At 43.5% G+C, this 25,159-nt stretch overlaps 1 protein-coding gene across 1 annotated transcript in view; it reads right to left on the bottom strand.

Moving 5' to 3' along the window:
* Positions 1-25,159, bottom strand: part of VPS41 (VPS41 subunit of HOPS complex) — a 308,457-nt gene that overhangs the window by 41,834 nt on the left and 241,464 nt on the right. The window contains exons 19-21 of the mRNA XM_073678260.1: positions 19,814-19,958; positions 15,324-15,365; positions 14,281-14,331 (exon numbers count right to left, since the gene is read on the bottom strand). Of these exons, the coding sequence (XP_073534361.1) occupies positions 14,281-14,331; positions 15,324-15,365; positions 19,814-19,958 (238 nt within the window). The remainder of the gene's footprint in view (positions 1-14,280; positions 14,332-15,323; positions 15,366-19,813; positions 19,959-25,159) is intronic.

Below are 25,159 nucleotides of genomic sequence, written 5' to 3' on the forward strand. Positions count from 1 at the left end.
GTTCTGACCCCAGGTGCTCCTCTTTATAGGGAGTCAGGCAAAGTCAGCCACCTCCAGGTCCCTGCAGTCTCCTTTCCGGTAATTAGGCCCCTCGCCCAGGCGCCGTTCTCCTCGCAAACGCCGCCAGCGTTTTTGCGATGCCGGCCGCCATGTTTTCCTTCGGCGCCGCCCCCGACATCATCGGGCACGACCTACCCAGCGTGCCCCGCACCATGACGTCAGAGGCACATGACCGCGGTCACATGGACGGCCGAGGGAGGGCGGCGCAGCGGTGTACGGAAGCCCAGGACCTCTGCACCGCCTGCGCCAGCACGTGCGACAGGTCCCTGGGGAACCTGTGGACGGCTCTACCAGCACCTGAAGGCCGGCGCCACGGACAAAACCGCCCGCTCTTCCAGCGCCGGGACAGGTCTGGGTAAGTTTTTCTTCAGCCTAACAGCCGCCTGATTACTTCATGAGGATTCCCATCAAGGACAGGAAACCAACTGAAGCGGGGGAGAGGTGCCGCCCTTTCATTTCAGATGGTTTCCTGTCCTTGAAGGGCGGATCCTCTCTCTCGGGTGTGCTGTTATAGGGTGAAGGGAAAAAGGAGTTATCCAGGCAGTAGACAACTCCTTTAGGCATGCTCTGACCTGTGCAGGAGTTATACAGAAAAGGGTAGGAGGTAAGCTGTGACCAACACCTTATCTAATGACAGACTTTTGTAACATTATATACATACTGTATGTGTGATCCTGGCTATCTTAATAACAAGATAACTACTGAAATCTGATCTCTAGAGAACAGTAAGTGTTAGTCTACAGAAAGGCTAAGGAATAGTTTGTGCTGTTAGCTATTCATGGCGATGGACAATTAGGGGTAAGAACTAACTTAAGATTGGACTGATACCTATTATAACAGTCAACACAGTCTAAGGTTCATTTAGATGGGCCAATTCCATCCCGTGAGCATGCTCCAATTGACTATATATAAGACTATCTGCCATCACTTAGTGACTGTTTACAGAGGCCAATAAAAACGGATAGGAGCAGAACGATTGTTAAAGGGAATCTGTCAGCAGGTTTTTGCTACCCCATCTGAGAGAAGCATAATGTAGGATGAGAGACTCTGAATTCAACAAGGTATCACTTAGATTACTTGGTGCAGCTGTTCCGACACATTCAGAGCTTTTAGATTAAGCAATGAAGCAGAGCTGAGGAAGCTAACCCCGCCCACACCAGGCTCTGTATATGCAATGTCCATAGAAGGAAGCAAGAGCTGCTGTGTCCCAGCAATAATAAGCTCCTGGTGTTAAAACAATCATTGCAAATAAACAACAGCATGGAGCATGATAAGAGAGGCATTGCTGAAATCTGTGTTTTAACCCCTACAACATGCAGTCTTCAGATTACACAGAAAAAATTCCCTTTAATATGATTGCTATTGGCAGAACATCTTGTATATACGTGATGATGTGCTGCCTATAACAGCATTTTTAATGTCAACATAAATGATCCAATCACATAATGACAGTGTGGTTGTTTTTGTTTTCAGTTGATTGCCAACCTGTTTACACTGGCTGATAATCGGGAACGAGCTTGTTTGCCAACTGTTGACTCGTCTTAAATGCACCTTAAGAGGTATTGTCGAAACCAAATGTGAATTTCATACTAAATATATATCTATTTCATTTAATAATCTAACCACTTTTGTAATGTACTTCAATAAACAATTTCCTATCATTCCCTCTCTACTCTAACTTCCTGTCCTTTTTTTTAAAATTATGATGATGTTTAATTTCAGTATCCCAGCATGCACTGGGGACGCTCAAATGAGACGTCACCAAGGGAGCTTGAACTGGGGTCACTACCCCTGCTGTTGTCATCACCCTAAAACGAAGTGTCATTAGTGACTTCTGTTTCAATGGCTGGGCTAGTCCCTGCTCTACTGAGCATGTTTTGGTTGTCAATTCCGATGTATCCTCAGTAAGCACTCACTGCGCCAAGTTCCTTTGAATGCACAGTGACAGTGCGCTCCCTCGCCAGGTCTAAAGAGAAGTGATGAGCTGGAAAGAGAGTGCACTGTCAGTGCGCATTCTAAAGGAGAGAACTTGACGATCAGGGAAAGCAGAGATCAGCCCAGCCCCAGAAGATGTCACTGATGACATCCTGTTTTAGGGCACTGACATCCACTTCAGAAGAGGGAATTTTTAATTGAAGGACACTATAAAAGAGGTTAGATGATTAAATTAAATAGATAGAAATTTAGCATGAAATTCACCTTTGGCTTTGGACAACCTCTTTAAGTGAATGGAGCAGGCAGGCACAAATCGCATCCCAGGAGCAGGCAGGCACAAATCGCATCCCAGCATCTGCCCACCAACCCCATTCTGATGCGGCAAATGGAAAGAGGAGCTACAAAGAATAAATAGATGAGAACTATGTTTTTAAACTTAATAGTAATTTTTAATTTAGCCTGCGTTGGTAAAGGTCAAAGAATGATTGACTTAGAGGTCTGTAAACAAGCTCAAACACAAAATGATAGGACATTTCTAATCCACATTGATACACTGAAACAATGGTTATAGAAAAGGATTGTTTTTTTCCTGTAGACTTTAGTAGAAACAGTCTTCCACTGAAATTAGGGATTAGTTTATGAAAACTAATATTTATTTTACATTAGTCTCATACACAGAAAAACGTTGATTTTTCTGGGTAGAAATCCCTCGATTGCAGAAACTGATCATTTTCCTTTACCACTGAAATCATTATGTGTCTGTACACCCTGGGTTTCCTGGCAACTGTGGAAATAAAGGGATTTGATAATTATTGTCATGGCTGCAATTGTAGGTTTTATGTACAGTTACATAATTGCTTTTTTTCGCTCTACTTTTACCCACTGGAATCTAAGCATTTCCAGCAGAAATTTCTTAAAGTAATAATACCATGAAGAAAACAAGTTGCGTGTAATATTTAAAAAATTAAAATCATATTTGTTAAACTGGTGTTTCAGATGATGCATGATCTGAATACACACAGATACATATGTCACCATGTAAATGAGGGACTAAAAGATTGGCTTAAAAAATAACAAGGGGCTCTCAGAGCTGATCTATAGAGTTTACTTACTGCACATCATTAATATCAGACCGGTGGGGGTCCAACACCCGACACCCCCATTGATCAGCTGTTATTAGCTCCGGCGGTGGCCAGTTGTAAACATTAAGTAGATCTAAGCTTTTCAGCTCCATTCAATATATAGCGGCCGCTGCCAAGAACTGTACATCAGCTTGATATGTAATGAAGCTTATGCACAATGGACCTTGTCCTCCTTGTGGTAGAGGTACCTGTATCTGTAAACTGCTATAGCAGCAGAAACACAAGCAGCAGAGTTTCATTCACCTGTCACAGTAAAAACTCTCAGTGCTTCAGCCTGGCATGCAGCTGTGTAAAGGAATGAGGATCATTAAAGGGGTGTTCTCGAGTTCTTAAATTGCTTTATTTAGACAGCATGAAAATAAGCAAATTTCCAAATGATTTGCGTTTTCTATGTGTTGCCATTCTCCTATAATGAGAGATATTATCTCTTATAGTGTACAGCTGGTTTCCATGGAGCCCAATCTCTAGAGTCTGGCGGAGAGTGCACATTCTAGGAAAGAAATTAACTCTTAACAGTCTAGTCAGCTCTCTCCAGCCCATTGATTTCTATACAGCAGTTATTTGACTACCGTATATTCCGGCGTATAAGACGACTTTTGAAGACTGAAAAATCTTCTGTCTAGTCTGGGGTCGTCTTATACGCCGGTAATGTTTTTGAACTTTCAGAAATTGACATGCGGGGATACTCTGGGGGTGTTAATAAGCTGCCGTGGCCGTATCCCTGCCATGTCGGAGTTAATATAAGGTGGAGGGAGTTAAAATACGGCGGCGGTAGGTCCAGACAGTCAGCGCTTCTGTGCTGAAACTGACACATCGCTGCGCTGTGTCTTCTCAGGCCTGGGACACAGCGCAGTGTATTCCCAGCAGCGGAGACAGACAGAACCTAGCGAACTTTTCTGACACATCGCAGTGTCTTCCCAGCTCCGGACACAGCGCAGGGCTTCTGTGCCGACAGCTTTCACTTGTCACAGAAGCGCTGCGCTGTGTCCGGAGCTGGGAAGTTTTAAACAATCACACAGCCCCATACTGCTTCCCCGCAGCCTCCCACCCCGATCGTAAGTTAGGACCGGGCGGGGAGCGAAGGACCCGGCGGGGAAGCCGGCAGTGAAAAGACTTCACCGCCGGCTTTCCCGTTCTGTGCTGCGCTTTCCCACCGGTTATTTCAAATGAACAGCTGAGGTATCAGGTGATGCCGATCAGCTGTTCATTTGAAGTAGCCGCGGTGCCCTCGGAGGGTTCATGTGAGTTCATGCTTGACTGCATTGCATGAACTCACATGAACTTTCCCACGGTCTCACAGGTCAGCCTCACCTCCCAGACCCGTCATGATTGGTGTGTGCGGGTGTCTGTGCGTGTGTCTGCGAGTGTGTGTGGGGTGTCTGTGCGATGTTTGCGGGTGTGTGCGGTGTCTGTGAGATGTCTGCGAGTGTGTGCGGGTGTGCGCGGTGTCTGTGCGATGTCTGGGGGTGTGTGCGGTGTCTGTGCGATGTGTGCGGTGTCTGTGCGATGTGTGCGGTGTCTGTGCGATGTGTGCGGTGTCTGTGCGATGTGTGCGGTGTCTGTGCGATGTGTGCGGTGTCTGTGCGATGTGTGCGGTGTCTGTGCGATGTGTGCGGTGTCTGTGCGATGTGTGCGGTGTCTGTGCGATGTGTGCGGTGTCTGTGCGATGTGTGCGGTGTCTGTGCGATGTGTGCGGTGTCTGTGCGATGTGTGCGCGGTGTCTGTGTGATGTCTGGGGGGTGTGTGCGTGCAGGCAGACATAGGCCGATGTGACACTACTACTCCCATCGGCCTATGTCTGTCCCCCGTCCACTCCTGCCAGCAGGATCAGCTCGATGGGAGCAGTAGTTCCCATCAGCCTGATCCTGCTATATAAATTGCCCTACTGTGTCCCCAATAAATGTTAAATACATGTCATTGGTGGCCAGTGGTTACCTACAATAAATTAGTTCATACATTACCTGTCCCCGCCAATCGCCACCTAAAATAAAAAACTACACCTATACTCACCTAGACACCTAATTCCCCGAAGCCATCGATCTCCTGTAATAAAATATAAAATAATAAACCACAACCTTATCCTTACCCCTCCGTAGTAGTCCACGAGTGTCCCACGATGATCTCCAGTTCAGAGCAGCCACATAGAATGTGACCGCTCTGAACCGCTGCCGCCGCTAGAATGATGGGGCCGTAAAGCAGCCCTGTCATTGCATAAGCGGGTTCGCCGGAGTTCAGGCAGCGCTGCTCCGGTTAGCTGCTTTACGGCCCTGCTGTATCGTGAGAAATTCCCACGGTACAGCAGTGCCGTAAAGGAGGTCTCCGGAGCTGCGCTGCCTGAATGCACTCCGGTGACCTCAGTCAGTGGCTCCCGCTGCCGGGAGCGGACGTGTTCCCGGCAGCGTGAGCTTACAGCAGCCATGCACAGCTGTCACCATCTCCAGATGTGACAGCTGTGCATGGGAGATCAGCGCAGGAACGTGGACAGGTAACTATTTTTTTTTAGTAAACTAAGAATTAAATAAAATGGTGTGGTTTATTTCAAATAAATTATTTTTTTCTTGGTGTAGTGTGTGTTTTTTCTTTTTAACACTTTGTAGGTTAGTAATGGGGGTGTCTTATAGACGCCCATCATTACTAACCTGGGCTTCATGGCAGCTGGCGCTGACATGAACCCCAGCCCTATTACCCCCTGCCACCGCACCAGGGCAGCGTGGAAGAGCGAGGCTAAGTGCCAGAATTGGCGCATCCTATGGATGCGCCATTTCTGGGGCGGCTGACGGCTGGTGTTTCTAGCCTGGGAGGGGGCCAATATTCATGGCACCCTTCCTGGGCTATTAATATCAGCCCCCAGCTGTCTGCCTAGCCTTTGCTAGCTATTAAAATAGGGGGGACCCCACATCATTTTTTGGGGGGGGTCCCCCATTTTAATAGCTGGTAAAGGCTAGGTATTCAGCTGGGGGCTGATATTAGTAGTCTGGGAAGCTCCGTGGGTATTACCCCCTTCCCAGGCTTCAAACATCTGCCCCAGCTGTCTGCTTAACCTCCGCTAGAGCCTAAAATTAAGGGGAACCCCACGCCAATTTTTTTTTAAATAAATCCTTTATTTTAACACTAAATGACAAGTACAGTAATCAACACTGTCACTGTACTTCATATATATGTGACTGACATGTTTCTATCTATCTAATCTATGTGTGATTCTCTATTCCTTCTATTCTAAATTGTCGGGTACAGATGCTGAATTGCCGGCCGGCCGGCCGGCTTTTTTAAAGAGACGGTGCATGAAAACACTATTATTTTTTTAAATAAATCCTTTACACTAAATGACAGGTACAGTAAGCAACACTGTCACTGTACTTCATATATATGTGACTGACATATTTCTAATCTATGTGTGAAGCTCTATTCTTTCTGTTGTAAATTGTCGGGTACCGGTGTATGCCGCTGGTGAAAATGGATGATAGTAATGTTGTTGTTGTATGCCTTATGTTTATGAGTGACAGTTTTCCTGCTATATACCTGCATGTCATAAGAATTTAAATTAAAAAAGGACCATGTTAAATTCAAATCTGTTTTTTTTTAATTTTTACTGGTGTTTGGTATGCGTTGGAAAAGGGGTAGTCTTATACGGTGAATATATCCTAAACTCTATATTTTAACAGGAAAGTAGGGGGGTCGTCTTATACACCAGGTCGTCTTATACGCCGGAATATACGGTAGTTCCTTCCTCCTCCTCCCTCTCTTGCAATATCACCAGCCAGCAGCTTTCGCAGCATCCTACAGTACAATCGCTAGGTGCATTATGGTGTGGCGAAACATTTAACTACAGCTTGCCATATAGCCATGTCTCTCTGCTATAGCTGAAATGCTAACACTTTACTCAAATACAGATCATTAGCAAATTGTTGATTTCTCTCAGCATTACAGGGATTTAATTTTACTTTACCACAGTAAGATCAAAATCTGGTGAGATTCTCTTCCCTGGGATGTATCAGCTGAAAAGGGAGACTGATCCTATACAGCATCTGAGTAGTAAAATATAGTCTTCTGCTTAGATATGCAGGATTTAGGTGAAGTCCTCATTTTCACCTTCCCACCTGCTTCTTTTAACTCCATCTCCACCTCCTACCTCTTCTTTGATTGACAGCTCTGGCTTCATAGGGCTAGAGTAGGGTGGAGATAGATGGAAAACAAGCAGGTGGGAAGGTGTAGTTAAATGTTTGGCCACATCATGATGCACCGAGCGCCTCTAGTTGGTTTGATCAGTCATTCTGTGCTGACAGTCCCTTTAAATTTGCTTGGATTCAAAAATATGATTTCACCAATGCTTACAAATACATAGTGAAATGAAAATATTGTTGTATGTCAGCCATGTAGTGAGACATTACTGTTTATTTTGCAGACCAGCTATAAGAAGGGGGGACATAGATGCTTCTAAAGGTTAATCTGCTGGAGACAATAGCTGCTCCTAATGAGTTAAAAAAGGACATAGTTGCTTGTAAAAGGGTTACTCGGTTAATCTACACACCGTACAGAGTCAGCAGCAGCCAAACCACACAGAAGACTACAGGACTTAGGCTGCATGCCCACTATGCATTTTTCAAGCATTTTTGCTGCAGAATTTCGGCAGTGAAAACGCTTAAAAAACGCTTAGTAATACGTGTCCCATGGCCCCCAATGATAATCCGCATGTGCTGTGCACATGCTGCGGAAATTTCCGCTGCGGATTATCATTGCAGAAAAATCCGCAGCATGTCCATTAATTTTGTGGACACGCAGCGTAATTGCTGCCATTGACTTGCACTGAATCGCATAATATCCGCATGACTACATGTACACATGCGGATATTAAGCGATTCAATGCGCGGATGGTACCCAGGTCTGGAGGAGAGGAGACTCTCATCCAGACCCGGGTACCATAGAACCTGTAAAAAAAGAATTAAAATAAAAACAAACATTATACTCACCTTCTGATGGCCCCCGGTCTCCTGTACAGTGCGTCTGGTGTCTTCGGCAGCTCGCGGTGGTGTAAAAGGACCTTCTATGACGTCATTTAGTCATGTGACAGGTCACACGACCGCTGACGTCATGGAAAGTCCTTTTACACCACCGCGAGCCGCCGAAGACACCGGATAAGGAGAACGGGGGCCTTCGGAAGGAGAGTATAATGTTTTTTTTTTTTTCTTTCTCACCTTTTTATTCTTTTTTTTTTATTTCACTACTGATGCTGCATTTGCAGCATCGTAACTTGGTCACACTATATAAATCCATGCCGGTTACACGGATTTATACAGTGTGACCAAGTTGTCAAGCACTTTTCCAAGTGATGCTAAAAAAGCTTGGAATAGCGCTTGATAACCCGCATGCGGAAACAAATGCAAAAACGCTTGACAAACGCTTCTACCTGGTAGGAAAAACGCATGTAAAATCCGCATGCGTTTTTCCTGCCAGGGAGATGCAGAAAAAATCCGGAGCATTTCTGCTTCATGGGCACTCAGCCTTAGTTTATGTGCACACACAGTTTATTTAGTTATTTATTTTTTTGAGGTGGGTGAAAAGGACAATTTTTCTATTGAAGACCGCTTCTGGAAACGCTCCTCTGTGGAGTTTTAGGTTTCCTGAAGAGTTTTTGAAGCGTTTTGGAAGATTTTTTTCTTCCTAAAACTGTTTTTGCAGCCTTTTAATTGGACAGTGTCTTCTTTGGCGTGTATTCCTTCAAAGAGACATGCACTTTCTTTCCCCCTCCCATCAAGAGTTTTAAAAAATCCGAAGAGTAGAAAATAATTGCTCCAAAGACTGAAAATATGAACAGCAGAGTGGTATTTTACAATAGAAATTAATAGAAAGTCTTTCAAATATTTTTTTGAGCAATTTTTTTCAGGCATATCAGGCTCCAAAAAAACCCTTAAAAATATTCAAAATAGTGAGGGAGTAATTCTTTTATGGAATCGATGAGAAGGTATGGACTGCTGAATCCCTGGACTTTGGACTACAGAATGCAAGGACTTCTCAGTGCTTCTACGGTGCTTGTATATAAAGAATTATTTTTTATGCAATTCTAGATACATTATCTAGAAATCCATCAAAATTTTAGAGGGAAATGGGGTGTGCGTCTTATAGTCCGAATGTTGGGGGGAGGGGGGGTATATATATATATAATATACACACGCACACACACACACACACACACTGTGGAGGGTATGGGGGGAGCGGTAGTGGCGGAAGAGAGGGGCACAGGATGCAGCAGCCACCTGCTGCAGCCTACACTGTCCCCGCTGCTAAAGAAAATGAATATTGATGCTCCTTAATAGCGGCACACAGTATATCCGCAGCGCGGCTCCTGCTGCTGCCAGGCGATCTCGTGCGCCCGCTATTAAAGGGCATGAATATTCACCCACTCACCACACCCATGGTCGTGGGTGAATATTCATGCCCTTTAATAGCGGGCACACGCGATTGCCCGGCAGCAGCAGGAGCGGCGCTGCGGCTATGCTGTGTGCCGGCTATCAAGGAGCATGAAGTCACTGCTCCCTGTGCACACAGTCCCGGTGTGGGGAGCAGTTTCTTCCGGCAGCTGATCTCTCCTTGTGAGCCGCGCATGGCAGTGACGCCATGCGTGGCTCACATAGCGAGATCAGTGTGGGCAGACAGAACGCAGCACTGGAGGAAAGAGAAGAAAGGTGAGTAGAAGTGTTTATTTATTTTTTTTAAGTGCAGCGTGATGGGGATTAGGGGGACCATGCATACCAGGATAAGGATGAGGGGGCCATACACACCAGGATAAGGATGAGGGGGATCATATATACCAGGATAAGGATGAGGGGGCCATGCATACCAGGATAGGGATAAGGAGTGCCATGCATACCAGGATGAGGATGAGGGGGCCATACATACCAGGATAAGGATGAGGGGGATTATACATACCAGTATAAGGATGAGGGGAATCATACATACCAGTATAAGGATGAGGGGAATCATGCATACCAAGATAGGGATGAGTGGTGCCAAGCATACCAGGATAGGGATGAGGGGTGACATGCATACCAGGATAGGGATGAGGGGTGCCATGCATACCAGGATAGGGATGAGGGGTGCCATGCATACCAGGATAAGGATGAGGGGGCCCATACATACCAGGATAAGGATGAGGGGGCCATACATACCATGATAAGGATGAGGGGAATCATACATACCAGTATAAGGATGAGGGGGCCATGCATACCAGGATAAGGATGAAGGGGCCATGCATACCAGGATAGGGATGAGGGGTGCCATGCAAACCAGGATAGGGATGAGGGGTTCCATGCATACCAGGATAGGGATGAGGGGTGCCATGCATACCAGGATGGAAGGGTGACATGCATATCAGGATGGAGGGGTGCCATGCATATCAGGATGGGGATGGAGGCCATGTATAATAGGAAGGGGGGGCATATATACCAGGATGGGGGATATTATCAGAATTGGGGGACATTACCCCTATACCATTTTCAGCAGCAGACCCCCTCACCCTTAACAGTGCATCGTGACGACATTTTATGCTTACATTTTTTTTCTATTTTCCTCCTCTAAAACCTAGGTGCGTCTTATGGTCCGGTGCGTCTTATAGTCCGAAAAATACGGCATATATCGTTCATAGCAAAATGGAAAATTTTCAGCGTATAAAAATAAATAATAAAACACATGAGTAAATAAATATAGCGAAACAAATCTTAGTCGCTAGCCAGTAATAAACATACCACAGATATATTAAGATTATAATTATCTAAAAAACAAGTCTGTATGAATGTGTCATCAGAAATAAGTCCTTTACTGTGACCACCCCCACTGATAGCCGCAGGGTCCGCTCTGCATTCTTGGCAAGCTTCTGATCTAGCTTATGGAAGCTGTAGCAGCCAGAGAATGAGCTCTCCAAGTGCGGCTTCCACTAATTTATATCAATTATTTTATCTGTTTACATTTTGAATCTTAAAAAGTAAAGTTATATTCTGCTTGTAAGTATCATGTACAGCCAAACCGCATATGTATACAACCGTATGTTACCCAGTGCACATTAGCATTCATTAGGGCATATACAATAATGATGTAAGCAAACATCAGAGATGAGGTCTCAAAGAAATGATACTTTTTTATTAATATAAAATAACTAATTTTGCAGCCAAATACAATTTGTCTCAATATTTCTCAGTAGCATTGCATGGCCATCCATAATATCACATAGAAACCTAGAAGCAATCCACTGGACAATGAGTGACATCTAGAGATTTCATACAAGAATGCACTGCATCTGTACAGATGTAGATAGGGGAGTGAATCTGTCACTTAGGCTCTGTTCACATGGGCTTTTTAAACCTGGTAAAGTCAGCTGAGGTGCCAGTGTAGCTGCAATGCAATACTTGCAGTCAAAAATTACAACCTTGGCAGAAACCTGATGCATTATATTAAAAGAGGAGTTCAGTGTGATTGCTTTTACTGATTAGTTTTACTGGTCATGAATTTGCTCACTTGTTTAACAAAAATTGAGTGCAATACCTTGTAAAAAAAATTCTGAGCTCCCCCGATGCTCTTTACCGTTCAGATCAGGGGGCTGTGAGGGCCATTGTAAAACCTTCAGCTTGCACCTTTTGAGTTAGTCTATTGTGGATTTTGACGTGTGTTTAGGATTCATTCATTTGTAGAAGCCATCCTCTTTTCAAATTAAGCTTTTTACAGATGGTGTTATGTTTGCAACAAGAATTTGTTGAAATTTCCTTGAATCCATTCTTCCCTCTACCCGGGAAATGTTCCCCATGCCATTGGCTGCAACACAACCCCAAAGCATCATTGATCCACCCCCATGTTTAATGGTTGCTCTTTTTTCCTGAAATTCTGTGCCCTTTTTTCTCTACACATACCTTTGATCATTGTGTCCAGAGAGTTCTATTATAACCTCATCTGACTTGTTTCCAAAATGCATCAGGCTTGTTTAGATGTTCTTTTGCATACTTCTAATGCTGAATTTTATAGTGAGGACGCAGAAGAGGTTTTCTTCTGACGACTCTTCCATAAAGGCCATATTTGTGCAGGTGTCTCTGAACAGTAGAGCAATGTACCACAACTCCAGAGGCTGCTAAATCTTTCTGAAGGTCTTTTATAGTCAAGCGGGGGTTCTGATTTGCCTTTCTAGCAATCCTATGTGCAGCTCTCACTGAAATTTTGTTTGGTCTTCCAGACCTTATATTGACCTCGACTGTTCCTGTTAACTGCCATTACTTAAATACATTTTGAACTGAGGAAAGGGCAGCTGAAAAACGCTTTGTTATATTCTTACAGGCTTTTCTTGCTTTGTGGACCTCCACCATTTTTAGAGTGCTAGGCAGCTGCTTAGAAGAACCCTTGGCTGCTGTTTTTTGGCACAAGGTTAGAGGAGGCTGGGTTTTTATATAGTTGGGAAATTTGCATCTCCTGGCCTTTCCTAACTATGATAGTGAACAAGCCATAAGCCTAACAGGATAATTAAGGTCTGAAACCTTGGTCAAAGTTATCTGAGCACACAAATCTCCAAGGGTGCCAAAACTTTTGCACTAGCTCATTTTCAATATTTACAATTTTTAAAATGTAAAAGATTAAAGTGTATATATATTTTTGCCTAAAATACAAAGGAAATGTGTAATCTTTAACTTTAGGCCTTTTACAGATCATTTCATTTGCAGGGTCCTCACTCCTCCTGGTATCTGTTGATTTATGTGATTATTGTTATTCAGTAATGTCTTTTTTTGGCTGTACAAGTCCCCTCTAAAATGTAAAGTGCTGCGGAATATGTTGGCGCTACAGAAATAAAAATTATTGTTATTATTATCTTCAACTTGCTTAACTGTCCACAATAACAGTATTTCTTACCAGGGGTGCCCAAACTTTTACATGCTACTGTAATGTTGCAATTCTCAAAAGGATAATGCTCTAGAAATAGCCTCCATATCATCAATTTCATATATCCTCTGTGTTATATGAGAACATTATAATATACTAGAGAGTAATAATGAAAAGACAATATATTTGTCTCATGTTTGGATGCTTCATATTTGTCCTAGGGGATTTCCTAGCAATGCAATTCATATGGTCTGATACTAGCTGCCATTCATTCATGGGAGATTGCCTCAGTGCATATTATATTATCTTTTGCCTAATATTTGTCTACGCGTTTCACCCATCCTGTAATGGGTGGGGATATCAGGAGACAGTAGTTATTTGTGTAAATGGCACCAGAGTCTGTAATAATGACTATGGTGGCCACGATATGATCCGCACGCATGGATGCAGAGATTTTAAAAACAACTGCCTGCCCCCATTGTGACGCGCCCGCCGTACCATTAATCTGAGGGCTTCTTTCAACCATCCAATCCAATTCAGCTAAGAAATCGTGCAGTTGCAGCCATACCAACAGGAATATGATATGAAATTATATATTTCATGTTTTTATGCTGTGTTTAAGCTTCCTTATTGATATCCTATAGTTTACTGATGGTATTGCCGGGAGGCCATGAGGAATCTGATGTATAGCATTCCTGCAAATTACTACTGTAGTAGTGTTACTACGGTGGTTAATAGCAGTGATCCTAAGAACAGTATTATATGAGGGAGCTATTTGTTATGCAGTTCTCTAATACTCATTAAGGGCTCACTCACACTGGCGAGTAGCCAGCGTATAACTCGGACGAGTGTTATGTGAGGTTTCATTGGATAGCACTGGTCCAATGTTATACTACGGAGCAGTGCCGACTAGTATATCTATTTCTCTTGCCGAGTTGGCATGGCAAAAAAAAATCGCTGCATGCGGAGATTGGCAGTGTATATCGGACGGCGAGCACCCATACAAGTCTATGGGTTCGTGCAAAACATTGAGCTGCACTCGGATATACTGCACTCATCCCACTGCAGTCCGATAAACGCCGACTCACACAATGGAGAAGATGGAGAAATTAAGTTTTCCATCTTCTCCACTGTGATCAGATTCTATCGCACAGTAAAATGACACTCCGCTCACGCTCGCAGCAGAGTTTGAGCCGAAAAGTCATTTGCACATAGCATCTGATTCTCTCGAATGAGGGAATAAACGGATGTTACTCGCCAGTGTGAAAAAACCCTAAAGGTGAGAATGACTTACCACATGTTGCAATTCCGGTCTGTCTTTCAACTCTTCAATAACTTTATCAATCTATAAGAGATAGAAACAAGTACCACTCACAAAGGTTCATAAGAGCCTTCTCTATATTATATAATGTATTGGAAAGGAAATTTTAAGGTCACAATAAAGCTGCAGTTTTACAAAGGATCTCCTATCCGAGAGCAGCATAGGATGGAGGGGAGATAATTGTATATATAGAAGTAAGTAGCACTGTGTCGGGAGGTGGGGGTGAAATCGTCCGACACCATCCTCTCAACAGTCAATGTAGAAAAAGGGCAGCAAACCATTGGTGATATGAAGAAGTGGGGATCCTCATTGACCCATATACAAGCAATAAACATGGAGCCACATATATATTGTACAGTTCTGGTGAAATGTAAACTGATTTCTCCCTTAAAACTGCTAAATCAAATAATAAAACCATCTATTCCATATATCCTCTGGTGGCACACAAGAATGGACTGCCACTTTCAAGTCTGAAGGTCTAATTTCAATATAGTTTCTCAAACCTGAACCCTGAGACACCGGGCAGAATAATCTTAGGTCTGTGACAACAGAAAACAGGCACAGTGCTACATATGGACCAAGTTTCACTATGCACAAGTTACAAGGGATTTCCGCTACTGGACAACATTGTGCGAATGCCCCTCGGTGCGCAAAGTACAGTAAGAAACAAGCATACTTGCCTCCCGGACCAGCTCCGTTACGAGCGCGGTGTCCCCTCAGCGATGTTGTGACATTATTTATGTCACATTAGCCTGCTGTTTATCAGACATCCATCTGAAGGTTGCAGCCCATCAGCGGCCATGTCAGGCTGGATCGCTTATGTGACAAACAATGTCACCGTGGTAAAACAGTGCTAAGAGCGGTGCCGGTCCAGGAGACAAAAATGCTTCTTTTTTTTTACATTTTAAAATTTTATTTTACTTCGTAAACTAGTGGTATTCCAATGTGATTGCCCAGTGGTGGACAGCCCTTTTAATAAAGCCATTTTGTTAGGCATAATTCTGATAAATACTTACAGAGATTTTGTCTTCATTATCCAAAAGCATATCCACGGCTTTCTAAAGAAGAAATGTGAGTAACAAGTGAAAAATGCTGCACAAAAATAACAATGTCTAAATGAGAATAGAAAAGTTTATTAGTGAATTAATAAGAAATTAATAAATGCATTTTTCTACATTTAGGCAGTCTTCCTACAGGCAGGTTTGAAGAATTGGGCTGGTTTGCTACTCAGAATTCTAAGGGGCTGGGTCACAACTCTTGCAGGAATGTAATGGTTGTTGCTTCCTGTAAAAGAGGTTGTTTTAGGAGGAAAAGCCCTGCTCTGGTTGTATTTTTTGGCCATATGACGTCCAAAAAGGCATAACAAGAAATACAGTCCTGACAAAGCAAGTCACATACTCCTGGATTAGACCATTTTGGACTGTAGACTATTAGGCTTGGTGGACACACTGACCAATCAGTTAGCACTCTTTGTGGCCCGACTGTCCAACTGGAAATTCTGGCAAATACAAGGTGGGCCAATGTCCAAAGTGGGCTGCTCTCTTATTTCTCCATGGCAAACAGCTTTTCCCCTTCTGGGCATCACACACTGCACTACTTAAACTGCACAGTCTACTACATTCACAGACAGTAGTAGGGTCTGTAGTGTAGTGAGTGTACAGTCTGCAGGCAGCCCACCAATGTCAGACTGACAGTCTCTACACTTGCTATTATACTCCAGCTGAAACATAGCCTATGGCTCACAGTAAGAGGTCTGTCTTACCTGCAGAGACCATGCAGCAGCTTCAGTGTGGCTGCTGATATTACAAGCCATATTCCTTGTGGTCCCACTCTGTATATAATTCAGTGAGGCTAGCTATACATATCAGCGCACTCCTGCTTCACTGCGTGCTGAACTTACAGCATGTATGACTGCTGCTCCCGGCGTGCTCACCCTAGGCTGTGTGGTCCTGATCACAGGTTCCTACAGTCTTCTCCTGGCTGACTACTGAGCTCAGTCCAAAAATTATCCCTGTGTACTGCACCAATCAGAGATCTGTCCACACACTACCTGCAGGAAAGGTGTGCAATGCCCAGCCAGCCTTCCCTGCCATGTCATGCTACTGGTCAGGGGATTATAGACACTATTACTAGTAATGTGAAGGATCAGGAAGGAAGGATTTCACAGCACAGAGTGCCTAAGGCCAAGAGATTTACAGGATTGTGCAACTTTTGCATACGTGTGTAATGCGTGTGCATATATATATGTATATAGAAATGTCTGTGTGAGCATATACATGTTGTTTAACTGTGTGCACAGTACAGACCAAAAGTTTGGACACACCTTCTCATTTCAAGATTTTTCTGTATTTTCATAACTATGAAAATTGTACATTCACACTGAAGGCATCACAACTATGAATTAACACATGTGGAATTATATACCTAACAAAAAAGTGTGAAACAACTGAAAATATGTCTTATATTCTAGGTTCTTCAAAGTAGCCACCTTTTGCTTTGATGACTGCTTTGCACACTCTTGGCATTCTCTTGATGAGCTTCAAGAGGTAGTCACCGGAAATGGTCTTCCAACAATCTTGAAGGAGTTCCCAGAGATGCTTAGCACTTGTTGGCCCTTTTGCCTTCACTCTGCGGTCCAGCTCACCCCAAATCATCTCGATTGGGTTCAGATCTGGTGACTGTGGAGGCCAGGTCATCTGGCGTAGCCCCCCATCACTCTCCTTCTTGGTCAAATAGCCCTTACACAGCCTGGAGGTGTGTCCATTCCTCGTGTTTTTTAGCCCAAACAAGTCTCTTCTGCTTGTTGCCTGTCCTTAGCAGTGGTTTCCTAGCAGCTATTTTACCATGAAGGCCTGCTGCACTTCACAGTAGTTGTAGAGATGTGTCTGCTGCTAGAACTCTGTGTGGCATTGACCTGGTCTCTAATCTGAGCTGCTGTTAACCTGCGATTTCGGAGGCTGGTGACTCGGATAAACTTATCCGCAGAAGCAGAGGTGACTCTTGGTCTTCCTTTCCTGGGGCAGTCCTCATGTGAGCCAGTTTCTTTGTAGCGCTTGATGGTTTATACAACTGCACTTGGGGACACTTTCAAAGTTTTCCCAATTTTTTATATTCTAGGTTCTTCAAAGTAGCCACCTTTTGCTTTGATGACTGCTTTGCGCACTCTTGGCATTCTCTTGATGAGCTTCAAGAGATAGTCACCGGAAATGGTTTTCACTTCACAGGTGTGTCCTGTCAGGTTTAATAAGTGGGATTTCTTGCCTTATAAATGGGGTTGGGACCATCAGTTGTGTTGTGCAGAAGTCAGGTGGATCCACAACTGATAGTCCTACTAAATAGACTGTTAGAATTGATATTATGGCAAGAAAAAAGCAGCTAAGTAAAGAAAAACGAGTGGCTATCATTACTTTAAGAAATGAAGGTCAGTCAGTGCAAAAAATTGGAAAAACTTTGAAAGTGTCCCCAAGTGCAGTTGCAAAAACCATCAATCTCTACAAAGAAACTGGCTCACATGAGGGCAGCCCCAGGAAAGGAAGACCAAGAGTCACCTCTGCTTCTGCGGATAAGTTTATCCGAGTCACCAGCCTCAGAAATCGCAGGTTAACAGCAGCTCAGATTAGAGACCAGGTCAATGCCACACAGAGTTCTAGCAGCAGACACATCTCTTCAACAACTGTTAAGAGGAGACTTTGTGCAGCAGGACTTCATGCTGCTTGGAAACCACTGCTAAGGACAGGCAACAAGCAGAAGAGACTTGTTTGGGCTAAAGAACACAAGGAATGGACATTAGACCAGTGGAAATCTGTGCTTTGGTTTGATGAGTCCAAATTTGAGATCTTTGGTTCCAACCACCGTGTCTTTGTGCGACGCAGAAAAGGTGAACGGATGGACTCTACATGCCTAGTTCACGCCGTGAAGCATGGAGGAGGAGGTGTGATGATGTGGGGGTGCTTTGCTGGTGACACTGTTGGGGATTTATTCAAAATTGAAGGCATACTGAACCAGCATGGCTACCACAGCATCTTGCAGTGGCATGCTATTGCATCCAGTTTGCATTTAGTTGGACCATCATTTATTTTTCAACAGGACAATGACCCCAAACACACCTCCAGGCTGTGTAAGGGCTATTTGACCAAGAAGGAGAATGATGGGGTGCTACGCCAGATGACCTGGCCTCCACAGTCACCAGACCTGAACCCAATCGAGATGGTTTGGGGTGAGCCGGACCGCAGAGTGAAGGCAAAAGGGCCAACAAGTGCTAAGCATCTCTGGGAACTCCTTCAAGATTGTTGGAAGACCATTTCCGGTGACTACCTCTTGAAGCTCATCAAGAGAATGCCAAGAGTGTGAAAAGCAGTCATCAAAGCAAAAGGTGGCTACTTTGAAGAACCTAGAATATAAGACATATTTTCAGTTGTTTCACACTTTTTTGTTAAGTATATAATTCCACATGTGTTAATTCATAGTTTTGATGCCTTCAGTGTGAATGTACAATTTTCATAGTTATGAAAATACAGAAAAATCTTTAAATGAGAAGGTGTGTCCAAACTTTTGGTCTGTACTGTATGTATTCAGTAAGTGCATAAAATAGTGCCTAGGTAGCTACGGGAGTATAGCAAAGAAGAACGCTTGGGTTCCTGAGGAGTGCTGCTGTTTTCATTGTCATGTAGCATTAGGAACTATAATCACATGTCCAATTTGGGAGCAGTAAAATAGTTCAAGTCATACTTAAAGGGGTGTCCGTTTTTAGATTTTAATACTCTTATCACTTGAGTTGAATTAACAAAGACTTTGGGGAGACAGCACTAGAGAAATGGAGACGGGAGTAAGTAATAATGATTTTACTAGAAAAGAAGGTGCAAAGTGATCTAAAGGGACGAGACCGATGTACCCCAGTCTGTCTCTGGACAGCATGTAATGAACCTGTGTGCTTAATTATGCCAGGATAGTCCCAGTCTGGGCCTATCAGAGTTCATGCCTGAAGTCAATCCATATACCGGAATCTCATTTATGGAGAATCAGAACGTCACCACACTCCTTAGCAGAAGTGAAGTTAATGGACTATAATAAGGCTAATAAGTGATCACTGACTTCATGTTTAGATGGGATTGTGCTTTATAGTAATAAAAAAATAATACTTTCTGTATCAATTCCTCATGATTTTCTGCTTTCAGTCACTGATAGATTACTTCCAGGGGATACAAGTTTGCCCTGGCCATGTAATGGGCACACAGGTGCTCAGCTGGTTACTCTGCCAGGACAGATTTGTATCCCTGGAACTCAACAATAAGGACCCTCATTTCAGGACAATGCACACAGATTATCAGGAAGCAGAATACATTTTTGTTATCAAATGTATAGGCTTCATTTCCTGAAAATGTAAAACTGTTAATTCTATCCTTTGTTGAATGGACTATGGAAAATGTGTTTGTTGGCAGTGAGATTCAATGATGAGAATTAGGAGTGTTCCAATCATTTATAAACATTCGGCATTGAGGGTACTTACATCTGTGTCAAAATCCATGAGCAAGACAATTTTGTTCTTGATAGAGCTGAAGAGGTTATGCTTGTGAATCAGATCAAAGACCTCCTTGTGCCGAAGTGTTAGGTAGATTTCCAGAGCTTGACTGTAACACTGATCATATGTGTGTCTACAAAGATAAAATAAGTCAACACGGACATATATTGATATTAATAGTATTAGTAACAGTGTAGCATCTTTTATTGCAATCTTATATTCTCATTTATGCTTTTATATTAATAGGAGTACATGTAAATAAGTCATACATTAAGGATATTTTATATAGTAACATGCAGAATTATGAATGCAGCTCTGGACTATAACTAGAACAGTATATTGTTAGTGACCAAACACTTTGACAAAAGTTGTTTAACTTTCAACATACAGTAAAAGTATGTAAAATGTTATCGGACGTTCTGTGGACATGCTCTAAAAGGGTTTCGCACTAAAAACCATGGGTAAAATGATTCGTTTTGCCGTCAATGTCGAACTGGATGTGGTCAAATATCAGGACTCTCACATGCTTAGAGCAGATGGCTTCCTTTTGGCTTTTCTTCTGAGCCAGCGCCACCACCATTGCAGCTCTGTCAGCTCAGCAAAATGCAGTCCTATTAGTCAGAATGGGTCTATGATAAAATTGTCGGCAAAGCATCAGATCTGGAGTGCCGCTGTATAAAGATAAAGGCACCGTGGCCCCTTCGTTCTACACATTAGTAGAGGTTGACAACATACTATGATCAGAAATTTTTGAGGTACTCATTTTATAAGCCATCAATGGTGACTCAGTGGTTAGCACTGTGTGGTGGTTCAGTGATTAGCACTGCAGCCTTGCTGGAGTCCTGGGTTCAAATCCCCCCCAAGGACAACATCTGCAAGGAGTTTGTATGTTCTCCCTGTGTTTGTGTGGGTTTCCTCCAGGGTCTCCGGTTTCCTCCCACACTCCAAAGACATACTGATAGGGAATCTAGATTATGAGCGCCAATGAGGACAGTGATGATGATGTCTGTAAAGTGCTGTGAAATTAATGGCGCTATATATGCAAAGTATAATAAATAATAAATGTGAACGGCAAAAAATCTTGACTAAAAAAAGTGTTCATTGCAGTTGTGGAGACATGAGGGTCAGTGAGTGCTCTCGTCCGCTGCCTGTCTGTCTTTAGAAAGACGTGCAGGGGCTCATTCCACTGAACACCTGTACTCCTTCCTCGTGGGCATAACACTACTCAGACAACACATGGTGAGGATATCACACTCTAATAATACTTTATTGGGTCACAAATAATTAACAGCATATATTACATTCCCAGCAAGGACACAAGATGACGCAAGTGGGTTTCACCCTTCCACTGGCTTGTCGGGGATTAGAACCTCCATGACTTCGGGGCATCCAGGGCCATCTACTTCAGCCAGCAACACCCCACTTTTGGCGGGCACCCACAAAGTGAAGGTAGCGGCATGCTCAGGAAGCTGACCGAGCACAGTGAGGTATGTGGCCAGGTGATCGGATTGTCCCAACCTGGGTTATCCAAACAAATTTGTGGGCTCAATGTTGGACAGTGGAGCAGTTCTGTAATCCACCAGCTGGAACCATGGCTCCTGGGCTGAAGTCCTGAAGAATCACACTGGTGACAGGACCAGGGCCCTTTTATAACCCTCAGCTCCCACTTCAGGGCATTGTGTTCCACAGGATTGGGGGGAGATAATCATGGCTGTTCCTTCATTGTTCGCTAGTTAAATTAGACTGCATAATTGTCCTCCAAGTGGTGCCGACTAGTACACCGCGGGGACCTGTATCCGTAATTAGCAGGTATTGCACAAAATAGCATACAAAAGGGGCACCGGACAGTCTCACATGAAACAATGACTCATGTCCCTTGAGTTAACTGAACAAAGGAATAGTACATCTGGCATAATTAAGAATAGTTCACCCCTGCACAAGGGGCCAAATTTTCCTCATTGACCCTGAGTCGTCACTGCAGTATCTATGCATATTTTCAAAGATGTAAATTAAACAGTCATCATTAGTGATGAGCGAGCATGCTCGCCATTGCTCGGTACTCGCCCGAGCATCACGGTGCTCGACAAGCTCGGCGCTCGCCGAGTATTTCCGGGTTGCTCGGGAGGGAACTCGGGTCCCCTCCCTGCATGTTTGGTGCTCTTTAGAGAGCCAATGAACATGCAGGGATTGCCTGCCATGCACTGTAATGCCGTAGCCATGTTGGTTGTGGGCATTGCAGTGATTGGCTGGCCGCACAGCGTCATCAGGTCTATATCAGACCTGGCGCCACCATGCTCGTCACAGTCACTCCGGATCAGACAGTGTAGGGAGAGCTGCTGCTGTGTCAGGGAGAGATTTGATCGTGTATTAGGTAGTGTAGGGATAAAAACCGTACATTACACATATACAGTGGTGGCCAAAAGTATTGGCACCCCTGCAATTCTGTCAGATAATACTCAGTTTCTTCCTGAAAATGATTGCAATCACAAATTCTTTGGTATTATTATCTTCATTTAATTTGTCTTCAATGAAAAAACACAAAAAGAATTGTCCTAAAGCCAAATTGGATATAATTCCACACCAAACCTAAAAAAGGGGGTGGACAAAAGTATTGGCACTGTTTGAAAAATCATGTGATGCTTCTCTAATTCGTGTAATTAACAGCACCTGTAACTTACCTGTGGCACCTAACAGGTGTTGGCAATAACTAAATCACACTTGCAGCCAGTTAACATGGATTAAAGTTGACTCAACCTCTGTCCTGTGTCCTTGTGTGTACCACATTGAGCATGGAGAAAAGAAAGAAGACCAAAGAACTGTCTGAGGATTTGAGAAACCAAATTGTGAGGAAGCATGAGCAATCTGAAGGCTGCAAGTCCATCTCCAAAGACCTGAATGTTCCTGTGTCTTCCGTGCGCAGTGTCATCAAGAAGTTTAAAGCCCATGGCACTGTGGCTAACCTCTTTAGATGTGGACGGAAAAGAAAAATTGACGAGAGATTTCAACGCAAGATTGTGCGGATGGTGGATAAAGAACCTCGACTAACATCCAAACAAGTTCAAGCTGCCCTGCAGTCCGAGGGTACAACAGTGTCAACCCGTACCATCCGTCGGCGTCTGAATGAAAAGGGACTGTATGGTAGGATACCCAGGAAGACCCCACTTCTTACCCCGAGACATAAAAAAGCCAGACTGGAGTTTGCCAAAACTTACCTGAGAAAGCCTAAAACGTTTTGGAAGAATGTTCTCTGGTCAGATGAGACAAAAGTAGAGCTTTTTGGGAAAAAGCATCAACATAGAGTGTACAGGAAAAAAAAAGAGGCATTTAAAGAAAAGAACACGGTCCCTACAGTCAAACATGGCGGAGGTTCCCTGATGTTTTGGGGTTGCTTTGCTGCCTCTGGCACTGGACTGCTTGACCGTGTGCATGGCATTATGAAGTCTGAAGACTACCAACAAATTTTGCAGCATAATGTAGGGCCCAGTGTGAGAAAGCTAGGTCTCCCTTAGAGGTCATGGGTCTTTCAGCAGGACAATGACCCAAAACACACTTCCAAAAGCACTATAAAATGGTTTGAGAGAAAGCACTGGAGACTTCTAAGGTGGCCAGCAATGAGTCCAGACCTGAATCCCATAGAACACCTGTGGAGAGATCTCAAAATGGCAGTTTGGAGAAGGCAAATATCAGGGACCTGGAGCAGTTTGCCAAAGAAGATTGGTCTACAATTCCAGCAGAGCATTGAAAGAAACTCATTGATGGTTACCGGAAGCGGTTGTTCGCAGTTATGTTGGCCAAAGGTTGTGCAACCAAGTATTAGGCTGAGGGTGCCAATACTTTTGTCTGGCCCATTTTTGGAGTTTTGTGTGAAATGATCAATGATTTGATTTTTGCTTCATTCTCTTTTGTGTTTTTTCCTTGCAAGCAAATTAAATGAAGATAATAAGACCAAAGAATTTGTGATTGCAATCATTTTCAGGAAGAAACTGAGTATTATCTGACAGAATTGCAGAGGTGCCAATACTTTTGGCCACCACTGTAAATCTTAACAAACAGTCCTTCTGAGGACTAATCCATCTGCACAGATATCAGGCAGGCAGGGTGTATAGGCAGGGAGTGTATATATCAGACTGCAGTGCATATAGCACAAGAGGCTCCATTCCAATTCTGCTGCGGTTAGATATTTCTAGAAATAGTCCCAGGTCTCAGGGGCCAGGAATACTTTTCTTTGGCTCTTAATCCTCATTATTTGCTTAAAAAGCAATCCAGAGAACACCGTTTTTCTGCGCCATTTTCTTGTTTTGGGAGAGATGCTGCTGAGTCAGGGACAGATTTGCTTATGTATTAGGTAGTGTAGGGAGAAAAACCGTACATTACACATATCCATCTTAACAAACGGTGCTTCTGAGGACTAATCGATCTGCAGAGATATCAGGCAAGCAGGGTGTATAGATAGGCAGTGCATATAGCAGACTGAAGGGCATATAGCACAAGAGGCTCCATTCCAATTCTGCCTTCTGCTGCTGTTAGATATTTCTATACAAAGGCCCAGGTCTCAGGGGCCAGGAATACTTTTCTATGGATCTTAATCCTCATTATTTGCTTAAAAAGCAATCCAGAGAACACCGTTTTTTTCGTTGGCACTGCAGAATACAGCCAGGTCCTTTCCATATTAGAGTGCTAGATATCCAGCTATTTAAAAATGTGTTTTCTCCGTCAAACGGATCACATATACAGTACAGACCAAAAGTTTGGACACACCTTCTCATTTAAAGATTTTTCTGTATTTTCATAACTATGAAAATTGTACATTCACACTGAAGGCATCAAAACTATGAATTAACACATGTGGAATTATATACATAACAAAAAAGTGTGAAACAACTGAAAATATGTCTTATATTCTAGGTTCTTCAAAGTAGCCACCTTTTGCTTTGATGACTGCTTTGCACACTCTTGGCATTTGATTGATGAGCTTCAAGAGGTAGTCACCGGAAATGGTTTTCACTTCACAGGTGTGCCCTGTCAGGTTTAATAAGTGGGATTTCTTGCCTTATAAATGGGGTTGGGACCATCAGTTGTGTTGTGCAGAAGTCTGGTGGACACACAGCTGATAGTCCTACTGAATAGACTGTTAGAATTTGTATTATGGCAAGAAAAAAGCAGCTAAGTAAAGAAAAACGAGTGGCCATCATTACTTTAGGAAATGAAGGTCAGTCAGTGTGAAAAATTGGGAAAACTTTGAAAGTGTCCCTTAGTGCAGCTGCAAAAACCATCAAGCACTACAAAGAAACTGGCTCACATGAGGATCGCCCCAGAAAAGAAAGACCAAGAGTC

Source organism: Phyllobates terribilis, unplaced genomic scaffold (genome assembly GCF_046119375.1).
Source record: "Phyllobates terribilis strain yellow unplaced genomic scaffold, ASM4611937v1 Scaffold_4__5_contigs__length_816908805, whole genome shotgun sequence".
In the NCBI taxonomy this organism is placed as follows: domain Eukaryota; kingdom Metazoa; phylum Chordata; class Amphibia; order Anura; family Dendrobatidae; genus Phyllobates; species Phyllobates terribilis.